The sequence below is a fragment of the Penaeus chinensis genome, chromosome 8 (genome assembly GCF_019202785.1).
Source record: "Penaeus chinensis breed Huanghai No. 1 chromosome 8, ASM1920278v2, whole genome shotgun sequence".
Lineage (NCBI taxonomy): Eukaryota > Metazoa > Arthropoda > Malacostraca > Decapoda > Penaeidae > Penaeus > Penaeus chinensis.
In genome coordinates, this window is record NC_061826.1 from 4927046 (window position 1) to 4946349 (window position 19304).

At 33.2% G+C, this 19304-nt stretch overlaps 1 protein-coding gene across 1 annotated transcript; it reads right to left on the reverse strand.

The window, feature by feature from the left end:
• Positions 1-3076: 3076 nt before the first annotated feature.
• Positions 3077-7498, reverse strand: LOC125028330. Its single transcript, XM_047617809.1, has 9 exons — positions 7360-7498; positions 6846-7021; positions 6147-6302; positions 5754-5913; positions 5386-5534; positions 4294-5271; positions 3964-4134; positions 3658-3826; positions 3077-3511 (listed from the first exon to the last, which is right to left on the reverse strand). The coding sequence occupies exons 1-9, from the start codon at positions 7412-7414 to the stop codon at positions 3399-3401; spliced, it is 2127 nt and encodes a 708-aa protein (XP_047473765.1). The 5' UTR covers positions 7415-7498; the 3' UTR covers positions 3077-3398.
• Positions 7499-19304: the final 11806 nt, after the last annotated feature.

A 19304-nucleotide genomic window follows, 5' to 3' on the forward strand; every position in this document is an offset into this window, starting at 1 on the left:
AGATAGGGCTTTATATTTCCATTATTTCCGAATTGCATCGTAAGATTCTTGATATAACTTTTTTATTTTAAAGGTGCATAAAATGTTTATGTGTCGTTTTAGCAGTACATCAAATACATGTTCATCCTATATGCGTAAGATTTGAAGTCAATCATGACGGCCGTTGGAATGACATGGTAAGAATTTCCAATGTGTCGGAGTCATATGTCGTGGTATTGACTTCGGTGATGAATGTCTTCAAAATCATTTTGTAAGTGTATGGTATAACCTTACAAGCTCACAAATAGCAATGAAAATACTGCGTATCTTGATTTGCTGATGTACTTCATTCAGTAAATAAAGCAAATGTCCATGATCATTGGCATTACCCAATTGTCTGACTTGGACATGGAACTCAATCGTGGTGGATACGATAACATCCAAAACCTTATGCAACTTTCATTTCTCATATGAATAATAATGTATGTAATAAGAAAACATTTTGACTGAGTCTATGAAATACATGTAAACATGGTGTGTATAAACGTAGTCAGGTACTATTACCATTTTATTTGAAATTTCCAAAAATTATTCAAAAGACTTGTCCAAAACACCTATGCTAAACGTAGGCTACTCTTACAAATGTTCTAGCTATAACGCTAGATATATATAGATTCAACAACAAGGAATCTAAGCACGAGATATTGCAAGCATAAAAGGGCCTCTTATCGGACATTACGTCCACTATCGTCTCGAGCGCACTCACTAATCCGAGATCGTTCTCTTAAAACAAACCATGAAATAAAACTAGATGATTTTACAGTAATGAGAAAGGCACAAAATGTAAATGATTTAAGAATCTCAGAATCATTATCGGTTTAAGAAATAAAACCTAACATAAACAACAATTTAAAGTTCTGCTATTCTCTATACCCTGAAATAATGTTAACCTTCCCCCCAACCTCACCCCCTCCATTTCCTCATTCTCCTACAACGGACATCCGGGCTTTCAAACTTTTGTAAACTATCGTCACGTCAACATGACAGTCACGTACTCCACATTCCACTTATGGAGAATATTCGTAAGAAAAACACCTTACTTATGTTCAGTGTTTAGTATTTCTCTCAAGTTTTACTTTTATGATTCGCGTTGCTGTTGTATTTTATTTTTATTTTTGTTTTACTCGTTGTAGTTATATAATCAATATTAATGTAAATAATCTTACAAATTCTTGTACATGGACATTCTGATGATGTCTGAAAGCTTAATAAATGAATATGCGCATGATGTGGTTTCCTGCTGTCCTGGTCCTCCTGTTTTTAATAAGAATCCGTTTCCCCCGTGGAGCATCTATTGTGGATATATATATATATATATATATGTACATATATATCTGTGTATATATATGTAATGCATATACATACACGCATGTATTTTGGGGCCAAGACCGGAAACAAAACACGCAAGATGCAAGATTGGAAGAGGCTTACGTCCTGCAGTGGATTGAAACAGGCTGATGATGATGTGTATATATGTATGTATATATATAGATATGTATGTATGTATTTATATATACATATATAAATACATGCACACACACACATATATACATGATATCTAGAGCGGGCACCTGCGTTCGCCCGAGGAGAAAAGGCAACTGCTGGGGGCAGAGGTGTGTATATACACATATAAATATATATATGAATATACACATACATTTATATACATATAAATGTGAATATATACATACATATGTGTGTGAGCGTATGTGCGTGTGTCTGTGTGTGTGTACATATGAATATGAATATATATATGTAAATATGTATTTCTGTTTATATATATGTATGTATATATGTAAGTATTTATGTTTATATATACATATATATATATAAGGCTATGGGATTTCACTCAAAATAACTGTTGCCTTATAGTTCACACCATGCATGGTCAAAGGCTATTGGAGTTCACTCTATACAAACAATCCACTGCTTTGTGGCATCTATGGGATAAAAAGGCTGCGGGAGTCAGTCCTGAGGAAAATTCCGGAGCCCCTAAGCAGTTCTGGCAACTCATGCGATACAAACACAAACAAACACACAACACACACATAAACACAAAAACAAGTACACTGAAGATCGTGCCTTTCTCCAGCTATCCTTTACGACATTACTTGAAATAAAAACACAAAGGAGCTAATATAGAATTAACAATGTTTGAGATTTAAACAGAAAAAATAATCAGTGAAATCGAAAAAAAACCCTCCCCCCCCCCCCCACACACACACACACCCGAAAAAATATAGAGGATAATTACAAAATCTTATCCGAACCTTCCCTAGAGCAATGGTTAACCGGCTAAACAAGGTTTGAGAAGCGCAAGGCGAGTGGGAGTGTGTCTCTAAAAGCCTCTGTTCTTTGTTGGCGATATTAAACTAGAACGAGGCAGTTAGCAAATCAGCGAAAATAAGAAATAAGATTACGGTGGCTTCTATAGCTCTTGGACATGTATCTGAGTAAAAGTTCATTGTTTGTCATAGAATATATATATGTGTGTGTGTACGCATAAACACGTGTGTGTGTATATATATACAGACAAATATATACATATTTATATACACACTCATGTGTGTATGCATACACACCTATACGATGCAAATATTACTGTTGACTTTTGAGCATAACATGATCCATATTTAACATGTTTCAAAATCCTTCCCAAAATATTAGTTTTTAAATCATTTATGTCTACCATCATTAGACAGAAAAATATGAAATGAACAAATTTAATGTCAATAAATGAATAGCAACATGAACATTGCATATTGACCAAATATCATCTTAGATTATCGTCCCTTTAACAAATTCAGCTCGCCAACGGCAGCAAAGTCTTCTGGTATGCCATGCCCCTAGTGGCTCCTGGTGTCATGCCGGGCCAGTGATAGGATTCTGTGTCGAGTAGGAAGCATATCCAGTGAAGGACTCTATTACGTGGCTTGCAAAGTGTGTTGAGGCCGCAAGCTTTGTCTTTGCCTCTTAGTGTAGGGAATTCCATTGAGATATCTTTCATCTACAGTATATTCTAAAGATACAAATGAAAAGCTCATGATATTTTTACTTATCCTTTTTTATAATACTTCTGCTCCTGTTGGTACTAAGCATAACACAATAAAGTAATAAGGTAGTGAAACATTTTTTTTTAATGTTTACATTTAATAGACTTTACCAATTGATAACAAAGATTTTGATGAAACATAAGAAAAGATCCAAGCAAAGTGTATAATTAAAGTATAATTACAAACCACGATGTCTAGTGCATGCTGGTCAATAACTCTGAACTCTACCAGACCACCAGAATTTTTAGAACATTGCGTTCATTTTCTGTCAGTTTTCCTTCTGTTAGTAGTTTTCCTGTTGGCTTCTTACTTTCGCCTTGTTGCGCACTGGACGTTCTGAGGAAGGTCACATGACTTTACCGCTTGGTTCCAGAGGAGACCAGAGGGGCACTCCGTCTTCTCAGGTACACCATTGTTGCCTGGGGAAAATTGTGAAATCATTAAGTGCATAGAGAAAGGACAATTTCATGCACGGATATAAAACATTAGTGTTCAGTATAAGGCAAAGAAGAGATGTGCTTGAAGTTTGGTATTTTAGTTCCTGAAAATAAAAATCGTTACTTACAGATGTAATATTCGCTGCAAATCTCAGAGGGATAGTGACAGTCGCACTCGCACTTTGGAGGCTGTTCAATGACACATTGTGGGTATTGCTCAGCGAGAACACATGTATCTAAATCCGGATTAAATACAAGGCCTTCAGAGCATGTGTGGAAGGTCTTGTTCTTGTTCACCTGAAAATGGTTTAATATCTAAAGTCAATGCGTCTTCGATGTTAAATAATAGATATCTCATAACATCACACACAAAAGTCATGTGCCATCGATGTGAAACTGCCAATTTAAAGGATGAATATAAAAAGACAACTTACATCACAGTAATAATAGGATGTGCAGTCCTCTGGGTGAGGAATGTGGCAACATTCACATGTGCAATCAGGATTCGGTGGAGTTGGGGGGCCAGTTGGTTCTGGGTCAGGTGGGATGACGCAGTCACCATTGTCACCTGAGGTACAGCCTGCACGCCATGGCCAGTCACATACCTTTTCAAAATGCAGACAATTAAACAACATGGAAGGGTAGCTAACATGAAGGAAAAGAATGTGCATATCATTTCTTAAAATATTGTATCAAAATATGTGTGTACTATATGAAGTGATATTCCAAATGATTGTTGTCCTACTAATAAAATCTCTGTTTACCTTAAGTGTTGGATTAAAGTGCAGATTCGCAGGGCAGTCCTTCACGTATGGGATGAAGTGGTCGCAGTGAACCCATTTGGTGCAGTCTTTCGGGTGTGGGAAAAGACCAGTATAACTAGGACATTTGATGCAATCGTCAGTTGATGGGGTAGCTGGCTTATCTCCACACTCTCCTCGGCAGGTCTTGGGGCACATTTTAGCCACTTCATTCTGCCAATAACAGTCAGTGTTTGGCTTGCAGGTGCAGTCCCCATTGGCAGCCCAATGCTTGCAGTCTGGGTGCTCGCCACTACAACTGTCTGGACTTGAGGTTGGTGGAGGAGCACAATCAGTACAACCCGAACAGCTTCCATCATCCAAAACGTAGTTGCCCGTGACACATGGGGTGTTCCATTCATGGTTGCAAGTGAGGATCTTCTGGTCCCACCTGGTTCCTGCAGCGCATGGCATCTCCTGGGGGCCATACGGTGCACACTGAATGAACTTGTGACAGTCGGTAGGATGCTGCCAGTATTGCTGGCCAGTGGAACAATCCACACATGGGAAGTTGCCTGGTGTGACAGGCTTCTGGGTAGGAGGCCTGGTTGTGGGATTTGCTGGAGGAGTACATCCTGAGCATCCTGAACAGCTTCCGTTTGCAAGAAGGAAGTTGCCTGTCAAGCACTGGACAGCCCATGCATGGTTGCAGGTGAGCAGGTTTTGGTCCCACACTGTTCCCTCTCCACATGGCATCTCCTGAGGTCCGTAGGGTGCACACTGAATGAACTTGCGGCAGTCGCTGGGATGCTGCCAGTACTGTTGGCCGGTAGAGCAGTCCACGCAAGGGTATTCAATTACAGGAGGCTTGGTGACGTCCACATGGTCTTGGCAGCCGCAGCTACGGGGACATGCACGGGCGACAAAGTGCTGCCAGGAGCAGTCTCCATCTGTCCACTTGCAGTGACAGTCGTTGTTGGCGGCCCAGAACTTGCAGTCAGGCTGTTGATAAGGCATTTGAATGAGTGCCATAACTATGGTAACACTGGTAACTGATGTCTGCAATTAGCTTAATAGCCTACATTATAGGAGAGAGAAATAGAAAAAACAACTAACGTCGGAATCGAAGACGTTTTCATCGCAAGTTCCAGGTTGTGGAGGATCAGTCGGGCAGTCAACATTGGCAGCGATGTCACACATGCGGGTATCGGGGTTGAACAGCAGGCCTTCTGAGCAGTACTTCTTCTCCGCCTCGTTGTCCTTGCCTGTGAAAGTTTATACAAATTTTTGAACTTGAAACTTTTCAATGTTCGAGGTTGTGTCACTTCGTAAGCAGTACAAAATAATATGCAATATGTTATATATTCCTGGTTATAACAGCATACATAATCTGATGATGGAAAAGTATATCAGAACAAAAGGTAATTCGTAGTTGGTATTTCTAAAATAACAGATGAAGTGGTAGCATTTTATTGATTACTTACAGTCATAGTAAGCATTGCACTCTCCGTCGACTGGGTATCGGCAATGGCAGCCGCAAATCACAGGCTTGGGGCATTCATAATTGGTTGGAAGGTCGCACTGTTCTTTTGCAGGATTGAACACCAAGTCACCTCCGCACTCCTTAACGTAGGCAACGTTATCCTTTAACGAGAGAAAACAAAAATCACATTTTGAAATGATTAATCCAAGTGAGTCTACCTAGAGCAATTTTTATCCTTTACCTGATATGCAAAAATCTACTTTTATCTTCTGTAAATCAGGTTTTGATAATGTTAGCCTGCAATAGTGAGAAAACAGTCATGATGTTTTCCATACACTGAAGCCAATCTGAGCACAATAACGGAAGAGCCTTCGGGGGACGTCGTCCCTCCTACCTTGCACTCGTAGTACTTGTTGCAGTCCTTGTGTGGCTTGAGGCAGCAGTCGCAGTCGCACTGGACTGAAAGGTCCGACTCTCTGGGCAAAGATCGGCTGGCCTTTGCGGACCGAAGGGAACATCCTTCGGTCTCCAGTCGCTTGGTGATGTCACACTGGAAGGATGTGGTTATTTTGAACGTCTCTGAAGTTTGTATTGATTTAAACTGTAGACAATCTACTGCTGAAATTGTTTTATGAATAACAAGAAGCGTATTATAATATATATGCATGTGCGCACACACACAAACACACACACACGCACACGTACACCCACGCACGCACACACACAAACGCACACGTACACGTACGCACACACACACATATATATGTGTGTATATATATAGAGAGAGGGAGGATATATATACATATATACATATGAATATGAATATATACATATATGTATACATTTATTAATATATACATATATACATGTTATACTCATATATGAATATATGTATGTATACCCTGTATATATATACATATATACATATGTTTGTGTGTGCGCATAAACAAATACATATATAGTATATACATATAATATATATATAATTTATATATATATATATAATTTTCATAATATATATGATATACATAGTATACATAATATATATAAATGATATATGTGTGTATAGACAGTTTGACATGTTTGGTCCTACCTTGGCGTTTTCTGCGTAGTCACAGCTCGAAGTAGCCTCGTTGAAGTGCAGGTTGGCGGGGCAGGTCTCGACGTAGGCACGGCCGTTGACACACTTGACGTAGTGGTGGCAGGCCGTCGGGTGCGCGAAGAGGCCGTTGGGTTCAGGACAAGTCAATGTGGTGCAGATGCTATGGCCTGAAATGGCGGAGAGAGGCCCTCTTTTAAAGGAATGTTGTCATTATCATTTCTCTCGAACTGGGCTGTTTATCAGTGTTGTGTTGTGACTTTTGTGGGTTATGGTAAATATGCTGCAGTTCCAACAGACAGTTCAGTACCAATAAGCACTTAAATGAATTCTTCGCTATCAAATGAACGATGGACATTTTATACTATATTTCAAACACACACCCGTGAGCGTGGGTATGAATATATATACATATACATATACACACACACATACACACACTCACGCATGTTCCTGCATGTAAATGTACTGCAGGTGCGTGGGTGTGTGCATTTACGTAAACATTTACCTTCAGCCAGGGCTACGGCAGCAGCCAGCAGCGCGAGCACTCTGCCAGCCCTCATTTCGAGGAGGACCAAACGAACTCAAGTTCGAGACCAACTTAGCGAGGGAGAGAGGAAGGGGTTCTCGGCAGGAGCTGCAGGCGCCTTGTGCCGCACCTCTGCCTCCAGGCGTCTACTTATAGGCAAAGGTAATATTCATATTTGGCAGTAAAAGATATCACTTACAGCCACTGCTTATCAAGGATTAGAGTTTTTTCTGATCTGTAATGCAACTGTAATTTACCTCTAAAATCGTAAAGCTCTTTAAGCTGGTAAACCTTCAGGCTGGTAAAGCCCGAGTTAATGAAGATCCTGCTGGGATTTTTCTAACGTTGAAGATGTATGGATTTTGGTGACGGTAGATGATTTACACATATTTAGAACATTGCATGTATATATATGTATATATGTGTGTGTCTGTATGTGTATGTGTATATATACATATATATCCTCTGTGACAAACAATGAAACTTTACTCAGATACATGTCCAAGAGCTATAGAAGCCGACGCAATTTTTATTTTTCTTGTTTTTATTTCTTATTTTCTCTGATTTGCTAACTGTGTCGTTCCAGTTTAATATCACCAACAAAGATTAAAGACTTTTAGAAACACACTCCCACTCGCCATGCGCTTCTCAAACCTTGTTTAGCCGGTTTACCATAGTTTTTTTTTTGTTGTTTTTTTTGTTTTATTGAGAGGTATTTCAATTTTACTGATTTGACATCGTTAATTCTACATTAGTTTTTGTTTTGTTTTTATTTTAAGTAATGTTGTAAAGGATAGCTGGATGTCATTATGACAAATTTTGATCTTCAGTATACTAGAGTGTGTGTGTGTGTGTGTGCACGTGTGTGTTCGCGCTCGTATGTGTATGTATGTGTGCGTGAGTGTGTTTATGTGTCTGCTTATCCACATGTAAATGTCATCGATAATATACACAAAACCGGATTACCATAATCTGGATTTTCGATTCTTAGAAAGAATGATTAAGAGGCCTACCAATTTGTAAAACTAACTGATCATTGATATATATATACACATATATACATATATATACACACATATGTGTGTATGTATGTATATATATGTAAATACATACACATGCATACATATATGTATATACATGTACACACACACACACACACACACGTGTGTATATATATATACACATACACTCCCTTAGGGACTCCGGCTCCGAAGCCTTTTCACCTTCTAAATGCCCCCAAGGCAGTGGATTGTTTTGTATAGGGTGAACACCCATAGCCTTTGACCGTACGCGTACTGAACTACTGGCAGCAGTCGGGCACCACTATCGTATCTACGTTAGAATATATACAAATCCGTGCGTGTGTGTGTATATATATACGTATACATTTTGTATATATACATATATATGGTCCAGTTTAATATCACCAACAAAGATTAAAGACTTTTAGAAACACACTCCCACTCGCCATGCGCTTCTCAAACCTTGTTTAGCCGGTTTACCATAGTTTTTTTTTTGTTGTTTTTTTTTTTTTTTTTTTTTTTTTTTTTTTTTTTTTTTTTTTTTTTTTTTTTTTTTTTTTTTTTTTTTTTTTTTTTTTTTTTTTTTTTTTTAAAAAAAAAAAAAAAAAAAAAAAAAAAAAAAAAAAAAAAAAAAAAAAAAAAAAAAAAAAAAAAAAAAAAAAAAAAAAAAAAAAAAAAAAAAAAAAAAAAAAAAAAAAAAAAAAAAAAAAAAAAAAAAAAAAAAAAAAAAAAAAAAAAAAAAAAAAAAAAAAAAAAAAAAAAAAAAAAAAAAAAAAAAAAAAAAAAAAAAAAAAAAAAAAAAAAAAAAAAAAAAAAAAAAAAAAAAAAAAAAAAAAAAAAAAAAAAAAAAAAAAAAAAAAAAAAAAAAAAAAAAAAAAAAAAAAAAAAAAAAAAAAAAAAAAAAAAAAAAAAAAAAAAAAAAAAAAAAAAAAAAAAAAAAAAAAAAAAAAAAAAAAAAAAAAAAAAAAAAAAAAAAAAAAAAAAAAAAAAAAAAAAAAAAAAAAAAAAAAAAAAAAAAAAAAAAAAAAAAAAAAAAAAAAAAAAAAAAAAAAAAAAAAAAAAAAAAAAAAAAAAAAAAAAAAAAAAAAAAAAAAAAAAAAAAAAAAAAAAAAAAAAAAAAAAAAAAAAAAAAAAAAAAAAAAAAAAAAAAAAAAAAAAAAAAAAAAAAAAAAAAAAAAAAAAAAAAAAAAAAAAAAAAAAAAAAAAAAAAAAAAAAAAAAAAAAAAAAAAAAAAAAAAAAAAAAAAAAAAAAAAAAAAAAAAAAAAAAAAAAAAAAAAAAAAAAAAAAAAAAAAAAAAAAAAAAAAAAAAAAAAAAAAAAAAAAAAAAAAAAAAAAAAAAAAAAAAAAAAAAAAAAAAAAAAAAAAAAAAAAAAAAAAAAAAAAAAAAAAAAAAAAAAAAAAAAAAAAAAAAAAAAAAAAAAAAAAAAAAAAAAAAAAAAAAAAAAAAAAAAAAAAAAAAAAAAAAAAAAAAAAAAAAAAAAAAAAAAAAAAAAAAAAAAAAAAAAAAAAAAAAAAAAAAAAAAAAAAAAAAAAAAAAAAAAAAAAAAAAAAAAAAAAAAAAAAAAAAAAAAAAAAAAAAAAAAAAAAAAAAAAAAAAAAAAAAAAAAAAAAAAAAAAAAAAAAAAAAAAAAAAAAAAAAAAAAAAAAAAAAAAAAAAAAAAAAAAAAAAAAAAAAAAAAAAAAAAAAAAAAAAAAAAAAAAAAAAAAAAAAAAAAAAAAAAAAAAAAAAAAAAAAAAAAAAAAAAAAAAAAAAAAAAAAAAAAAAAAAAAAAAAAAAAAAAAAAAAAAAAAAAAAAAAAAAAAAAAAAAAAAAAAAAAAAAAAAAAAAAAAAAAAAAAAAAAAAAAAAAAAAAAAAAAAAAAAAAAAAAAAAAAAAAAAAAAAAAAAAAAAAAAAAAAAAAAAAAAAAAAAAAAAAAAAAAAAAAAAAAAAAAAAAAAAAAAAAAAAAAAAAAAAAAAAAAAAAAAAAAAAAAAAAAAAAAAAAAAAAAAAAAAAAAAAAAAAAAAAAAAAAAAAAAAAAAAAAAAAAAAAAAAAAAAAAAAAAAAAAAAAAAAAAAAAAAAAAAAAAAAAAAAAAAAAAAAAAAAAAAAAAAAAAAAAAAAAAAAAAAAAAAAAAAAAAAAAAAAAAAAAAAAAAAAAAAAAAAAAAAAAAAAAAAAAAAAAAAAAAAAAAAAAAAAAAAAAAAAAAAAAAAAAAAAAAAAAAAAAAAAAAAAAAAAAAAAAAAAAAAAAAAAAAAAAAAAAAAAAAAAAAAAAAAAAAAAAAAAAAAAAAAAAAAAAAAAAAAAAAAAAAAAAAAAAAAAAAAAAAAAAAAAAAAAAAAAAAAAAAAAAAAAAAAAAAAAAAAAAAAAAAAAAAAAAAAAAAAAAAAAAAAAAAAAAAAAAAAAAAAAAAAAAAAAAAAAAAAAAAAAAAAAAAAAAAAAAAAAAAAAAAAAAAAAAAAAAAAAAAAAAAAAAAAAAAAAAAAAAAAAAAAAAAAAAAAAAAAAAAAAAAAAAAAAAAAAAAAAAAAAAAAAAAAAAAAAAAAAAAAAAAAAAAAAAAAAAAAAAAAAAAAAAAAAAAAAAAAAAAAAAAAAAAAAAAAAAAAAAAAAAAAAAAAAAAAAAAAAAAAAAAAAAAAAAAAAAAAAAAAAAAAAAAAAAAAAAAAAAAAAAAAAAAAAAAAAAAAAAAAAAAAAAAAAAAAAAAAAAAAAAAAAAAAAAAAAAAAAAAAAAAAAAAAAAAAAAAAAAAAAAAAAAAAAAAAAAAAAAAAAAAAAAAAAAAAAAAAAAAAAAAAAAAAAAAAAAAAAAAAAAAAAAAAAAAAAAAAAAAAAAAAAAAAAAAAAAAAAAAAAAAAAAAAAAAAAAAAAAAAAAAAAAAAAAAAAAAAAAAAAAAAAAAAAAAAAAAAAAAAAAAAAAAAAAAAAAAAAAAAAAAAAAAAAAAAAAAAAAAAAAAAAAAAAAAAAAAAAAAAAAAAAAAAAAAAAAAAAAAAAAAAAAAAAAAAAAAAAAAAAAAAAAAAAAAAAAAAAAAAAAAAAAAAAAAAAAAAAAAAAAAAAAAAAAAAAAAAAAAAAAAAAAAAAAAAAAAAAAAAAAAAAAAAAAAAAAAAAAAAAAAAAAAAAAAAAAAAAAAAAAAAAAAAAAAAAAAAAAAAAAAAAAAAAAAAAAAAAAAAAAAAAAAAAAAAAAAAAAAAAAAAAAAAAAAAAAAAAAAAAAAAAAAAAAAAAAAAAAAAAAAAAAAAAAAAAAAAAAAAAAAAAAAAAAAAAAAAAAAAAAAAAAAAAAAAAAAAAAAAAAAAAAAAAAAAAAAAAAAAAAAAAAAAAAAAAAAAAAAAAAAAAAAAAAAAAAAAAAAAAAAAAAAAAAAAAAAAAAAAAAAAAAAAAAAAAAAAAAAAAAAAAAAAAAAAAAAAAAAAAAAAAAAAAAAAAAAAAAAAAAAAAAAAAAAAAAAAAAAAAAAAAAAAAAAAAAAAAAAAAAAAAAAAAAAAAAAAAAAAAAAAAAAAAAAAAAAAAAAAAAAAAAAAAAAAAAAAAAAAAAAAAAAAAAAAAAAAAAAAAAAAAAAAAAAAAAAAAAAAAAAAAAAAAAAAAAAAAAAAAAAAAAAAAAAAAAAAAAAAAAAAAAAAAAAAAAAAAAAAAAAAAAAAAAAAAAAAAAAAAAAAAAAAAAAAAAAAAAAAAAAAAAAAAAAAAAAAAAAAAAAAAAAAAAAAAAAAAAAAAAAAAAAAAAAAAAAAAAAAAAAAAAAAAAAAAAAAAAAAAAAAAAAAAAAAAAAAAAAAAAAAAAAAAAACTCCATTATATGACTTCAAGAGACTTTTCTTACAAATTCCCCAATCAATGACAAAGATTGGTCAGATTGTGGAGAAGACTTACTCGCCTGTCTCACAGACTATGATGCGACATCAGTACAATACTTCTCCATTCCTCCCAGAGGTAATGGTAAGAAACCCACTAACATTGCCAAAATTACTTTCAGTAGACATGACCTTCCCTTTAATGTTAACATAGGTGGAGAATCCCTCCCTGTCCGACCATACCAACCTCCTCCTCGTCAGTGCCAAAATTGTTGGCGTTTAGGACACCCAGCCAAACACTGCCGTTCCACAGCCAGATGCCCGATATGTGCCCAACCTGGCCATACTCGATCAAACTGCTCTGCACAATCACGCAGATGCGCCAACTGTGGCAGCCCCATAATGTATTTTATAGACTTACAAATTTGAGTCTCAGATTAAGACTTGGACTCACTTTACCTTAAGCCAGACAGGAGGTACGTCGACGAGGTTTTTCTCTTACTCCCTACTCCAGTAATGTCGCTCACTCTGCCACTCCCCCTACCTCCCAAGCTCCTACACCCTCTCCTAAACCTACACCCCCTCCATCTAACTTCCCCTCTTCTACCTCCTACCATCCCCAGTAAAAAAAAAAAATTGCAATCCTAAATCCAGACACTCCAATCTCTACTACAGCCCCAATACCTTCCCCTCTCCCTCCCCGCACAACCCGCAACAGACAAGATAAACGTTTCACCCCCTCTTCCCCTACCCCACAATCACCTTCACCTTCCTTTGCCCCTACTCTTCAGACACCAGACTTCTCTTCCCCCCCTGACAAGAAAACCTTAATATCACAATACTCCCCAACCAACTCCATTACAGAAACTCTTGAAGATATTCAAAACTACATAATCGAGTCCCAAACTGACACTCATCCAACTTTAAATTCTACAACTCCCACTCCCTCCACACTCAGAGTGACTGCCGATATCTATCCTCCTCCTACTCATATTCCTCCTACACCCAATCCTCCTACCCCATCCCAACAAAATCCATCCCCCCCGACTCCAGCCCCGCCTACATTAACCCTCCCACCATCCCCTTTATCCCTTCCACTCCCTCCTGGATACACACGTGAATCCCTTATATCACAAGTACCCTCTTCCCCAGACCCTCTAACTCCTAATACCCCTCCTGATACAACACCACCTCCCCAAAAATCAGTGAAATTGAAATACCCCTTCAAATAAAGAAAAAAAAAAAACTTCCATTATATGACTTCAAGAGACTTTTCTTACACATTCTCCAATACCAATCCCAAATTACCATTTTGTCTCTTCCCCACACTCCCTTTATGTCTCGTCCATACTTATCAACCAGAAAACACCTTATGTCATACCTCCCTTTCAAACCACTGTGCCTTGCACAGTTATTGTATCTTTCTTCGCCGCTGGATCACAGTGATTTCAGTCTACTTCTCCCCTTCCCACCCCATTGACTTTGTTGCTTTTGAAAACCTAATTTCCCAACTTCAACCACCTTTCCTCATAGTAGGTGATTTTAACTGCCGCCACACTCTTTGGGGTGATTCTATCAGCAACTCCCGTGGCCGAGCTCTAGAGCGCTTCCTCTCCCCAGCTTACCTTATTATTCTAGATTCAGATCGCCCCACACACTTTGATACACGCACGCAGTCTTTTTCATGCATTGACCTCTCTCTATGCTCCCCTTCTCTTCATTTAGATTTCCACTGATCAGTTCAAGACCACTTTCCCTATAGTGACCACTTTCCAGTTCTTCTTTCTCCTACTTCATATGTACCACTGCCTAACTCCCCACGCTGGTGCTTTGATAGAGCCGACTGGTGTACTTTCACTTCACTCTCTGCTATTCATATCCCTCCATCCTCCCTCTCATCCATATCAGAAATGATACAATGTTTCACAACTACAGTCCTAAGAGTTGCCCATACAGCAATATCTCGAACCTCAAGACCCTATACCTCCAAATGAGTTCCATGGTGGAATTCTGATTGCACTAAAGCACTCCGTTTAAAATGTGCAGCCTGGAACAGTTACCGCTACAAACGAGGTACCCCAAATCAACTATCAGCTCTTAGCTACTTTAAAAGAGCATCTGCCTGTCTTCGTCGTACAATCCAGAATAGTAAAACAAATAACTGGCGAAATTATGTTTCCTCAATTACAGCCTCTACATCTATCTCAAATGTTTGGCGCCGGATCCATAAATTATCAGGCAAACATCCCCCCCTCCATATTCGAGATACCCTCATCTCTGATCCTCCCCAAGTCGCTAAATGGTAGTGGTTCTCACCTTTCTCCACACTTCTCTTCTATTAAAACCATCAGGGAACGTACCCCCATTATCTTCACCCTATCCTCTGCTGAGTCCTATAATGCTCCCTTTTCTTCCTCTGAACTCAGTGCTGCCCTAAAATTGTGCCACAACACTCATGAAGGCCCTAACGGTATTCACTACCGTATGTTCCGACAACTTCCATCTTCCTCCTTATCCTTCCTATTGACAATTTACAACCGCATATGGACATCAGGAAACTTTCAATCTCATTGGCGAGAAGCTCTTATCCTCCCCTTCCTGAAACCCAATAAATCGGGTTCCCTCCCTCAAGACTATCGCCCCATCACACTAACTTGCTGCTTATGCAAACAACTTCCACTTAATGTGGTATCTTGAATCTCACAATCTTCTCTCTCCTTCCCAGTTTGGTTTTCGCCGTGCCCGAAACGCTGACCCCCTTGCTCATTTTGAGACATATATTACATCCGCATTTGCACGCCATGAATCCATACTAGCTAAATGTTTTGACCTAGAAAAAGCATATGATACGACATGGATGTACCATATTCTCCAACAATTGTCCTCTCTAGGCATATGAGGAAACATGGGTGTCTTCATAAAGTCTTTCCTCTCCCAACGCACTTTCCAGGTCAAAATTGCCTCTACCACATCATCTTTCTTTCCTCAAATTGAAGGCGCCAACAAGGCAGTGTGCTTAGTACCACCTTATTCCTTCTTGCTGTAAATGACATTGTTTCAGTTCTACCACCAGCAGCCCGGTCATCCCTATATGTTGATGATTTAACCATCTATGCCTCTGGCACATCCATACCAAATCTCTACCAATTTCTTCAATCTGCAATATCATCAGTATCCTCCTGGGCCACAAACCATGGATTCCGCTTTTCTACCTCCAAATCTTTCTCCATCCTTTTCTCTCGCACACTTGTAGGGCCCCTACCTCCACTCTTCTTATATGGCACTCCATTCCAACACCGTTCCTCTGGCAAATTCCTAGGCATCATTTTTGACTCTAAACTGTCCTGGCGAGACCATATTCTTTACATCAAAGAAAAAGCTTGCCGCCGTCTCCGAATCTTACAAACCCTATCCCATATATCCTGGGGCTCAGATTGAAAAACTCTCATTCATCTTCATGTCACCTTGATCCTCTCCACTCTCGATTATGGATACCATATCTACTCCTCTGCCTCAACTACTCTCCTCGCCCATCTTGATACAATCCATCACTGTGGTCTTCACCTAGCCCTAGGTGCCTTTCGCTCCTCTCCAGTTGAGAGCCTGTACACTGAATCAGGCATACCATCTCTCTCTCGACGCCGTGCCCTTCTCTCTCTCCGATGTTATGCTCGATTCCACCAACTTCCCCTCACTAAACTATCCCACGATCCCTACTTCCTACCTTTGCTTTTTTCCACGTTTACCTACGCCTTTCTCCACTCGCATGGATACCCTCTTCTCCCATTCCCCTTTTCCCCTTCTCCGACCTCTCCCGTTCTCTGTCCATTCAGTCCCTCCATGGCTTATACCTTACCCCCATATTTGCTCCTCTGTCTTCCCTGACCCACCAAAATCAAATATTCCTCCTGCTGTCCTTCTCACCCATTTCCTTGACCATGTCTCCACTCATTCCTCCAGTATTCACGTTTACATTGACGGCTCCAAATCCACCTCCAGTGCTGGTTTTGCAGTAATGTTCCCAACTCGTACTTTCAAATACCCCCTCCCTCCTGAATCCAGTGTCCTTACTACAAAACTGTATGCACACCTTTTTGCCTTAAAACACATATACTCACCCTCCTCTTCCTCTTTTACAATTTTTACTGACTCCCGTAACTCATTAACTCTCATAGAATATATACACACGACCAACCCCCTTGTTTGTAAGATCCAGAACTGGTTGTTCTACCTGTCCACACGTCATAAAACAATCAAATTTTGCTGGGTGCCCAGCCATGTTGGAATCCCCAGCAATGAACAGGCAGATACTCTAGCACACTACACTGCTATGTCCTCATGAAACCAACCACGTTTCTCACGTATCCCAGACACGGATAATTAACCACACTTTAAGATCTTCTTGTATAACCGATGGCAATATTTTTGGTCAAGTCTCCACACTAATAAATTACATATTGTAAAACTATCAATTTCCTCCTGGTCAGCTCCATTTCATCGGAACAGGCGTTGGGAGACGGCTCTCGCCCGCTTACGCATTGGCCACACCCGTCCTAAAACACTCCTATCTGATGTTACAATCCGATCCACCCCTATGCTCCATATGTAATGTTCCTCTTTCAGTCCTACACATTCTATTGTCATACCCACGTTTTGAAGCAGCCCGTACCTCTACTTTCCCCCACTTATCCTCCCTACATAGACCTCCCAACCTATCAGACATCCTTACAGAATCTCACACTTTCTGCTTTGACAACCTGTTTTCCTTCCTCAAACGCATATATATCCTTCACTTAATCTAACCCCTTTACATAACCACACCCAACCCTAACACATTCACTCACCTTTGCCTCACATTTATTTTGCTCTTAACCATTAACCATCAACCCTTAACCATTAACAGGTTGATCTGATTTTTTTTTTTTTTTTTTTTTTTTTTTTTTTTTTTTTTTTTTTTTTTTTTACAAAGAAAGGTCTTTGTCATGTTATCAAGTAGATACAATGGGTACAAATAAGTTTTTTAGAGAATTAATTTCATCATGAAAAGTGGACCAATTCCTACAAAGATTATAGGCTCTAGTGATGACTGTTTTTATGCTGTTGATCTTATAAATGTATGGGATAATGCTGAGAAAGTGAAGGCCGAGGCCAATAAAGGTTGGTTTATGGTAAATGCTGGTATTGAAACATCCATTATCATTAGAGTTAAGATGATTTAAGAATAAATTTACGTGCAAGGGGTCTTTAAACAACATGAATGTGTCATCAATATACCGACGGTAGTAAATAGGTCTAAATTCAGGTGGGCATTGTTAGAGCCAGTTTAGTTGGTGGTGACAAAGAAAAGCATTGGCATATGGAGGGCCAAGTGGGGAACCCATTGCTACCCCGTCTGTTTGGGTGTATAAATAATTGTCATATGAAAATACAGAGTGGTAGGCTGCAATAGTAAGTAATTTTTTTAAACATTCTTTTGTGAGACCAAAGTTGTCAAGATGGGTGGTTTTTATGTTGTTAGTTATATCATATCTGTGGTTTCTAGAAGGGGGACGTTGGTAAACACGATTCCACGTCAAAACTTGCCATAGTGAGGGGTTGTTTGAGGTCAAAGGATGTGATTTCATTAGCAAAGGCCGTGGAATTTTCTATGGTATACTGACTGGTAGTTGAAGGAGACAAAATGGGAACCAGAAAGTTAGCAGTGTTATAGTTGAAGGTGCTAATAGATGAAATAATGGGTCTAAGTGAAATATTAGCTTTGTGTACTTTGAAGGAGACCATACAGTAATCCGGGTTGAGAACCAGAATTATAGGTGCTTTCACCAATGGACGATTTAATCGGTAGTGATTGGTAGTGAGATAATTCGAACAAAAACAAGATTTACAAATTAGCTGTTATTAACCCCCTGACTATCACCCATGTTGATTAGTTCTTTCATATCTTTATTCCTGTTTTTTTCCCCCATTGTATATACTCGTATGTCTAATATATCTTTATCATTTTGTTAATTTATTTATTTGATTTATTTTATTTTATTTGTTTATTTATTTATTTATCTCACAACCAATTTTAATTTAGAGAATCTCTGTAATTAATTTTGTTCTGTTGTCTAATGCACATTATTTTTGGTTCACTATTACAGCACTGATGATGGAGACATGATTTTTCTTTGAAACGTTTGCAAATAAGCATGAAATTAATCACGGCTGTATTAATCTAGCTTTTTGTTTTGACTGTTCGACGCCTAAATGGAAAATCTGTAACAACTTTTATATATATATATATTTATATATATATATATATATATATGCACACACACACACACACACACACTCTAGGTATAACGCAGTCACACATAAAATTCACCCTCCACAAAACGGAATAAACTTTAACCTTTTTTATCTCACTCATTATCTGTGTTATCATACAACTTTCAGGATTAACTATGACGTGTTTCAGGATGATCCTCTTTATACTTTCAGTTTTAATTACAGTGCAGACACAGTAGAATAGCATGTGGCCAGTCACATCGTATTATTTTCCATGATAAGTGTATTACGTAGTACAATAAAATCTAATCATTAATTATTTTATGGAAATAGCCTCTAAAGACTCATTTCTTAATATTTCTTACATCTTTCTTTTGGGATGAACATCTCTTATCCCTACGCTTAAAATCTATCTCATACACATACACACATAAACACACACACACATACTCACATAAACACACACACATACAAAACATACACACACATACATACATAAACATATACACACACGCACAAACATACCAACAAATATGACTGTATGTATATATATGTATATGTATGTATAAGTACACACACATATAAATGTATATATATGTATGTATAAGCACACACACACACACACACACACATATATATATATATATATATATATATATATATATGTATATGTATATATATACATATTCTTACAGTGTTCGGTTCTACGACAGGTCCTTCATGGCATCCATTTTCTCCATGACCATATTTTTTCTTTCTTTCTGTCTTTTTTCTTCTTTCTTTCTTACTTTTTTCTTTTCTTTTCATTCACGAAATGGAATTATCACTGGGAGGATCAGCCAAACAGTCATATTTGGGATGTGGTCA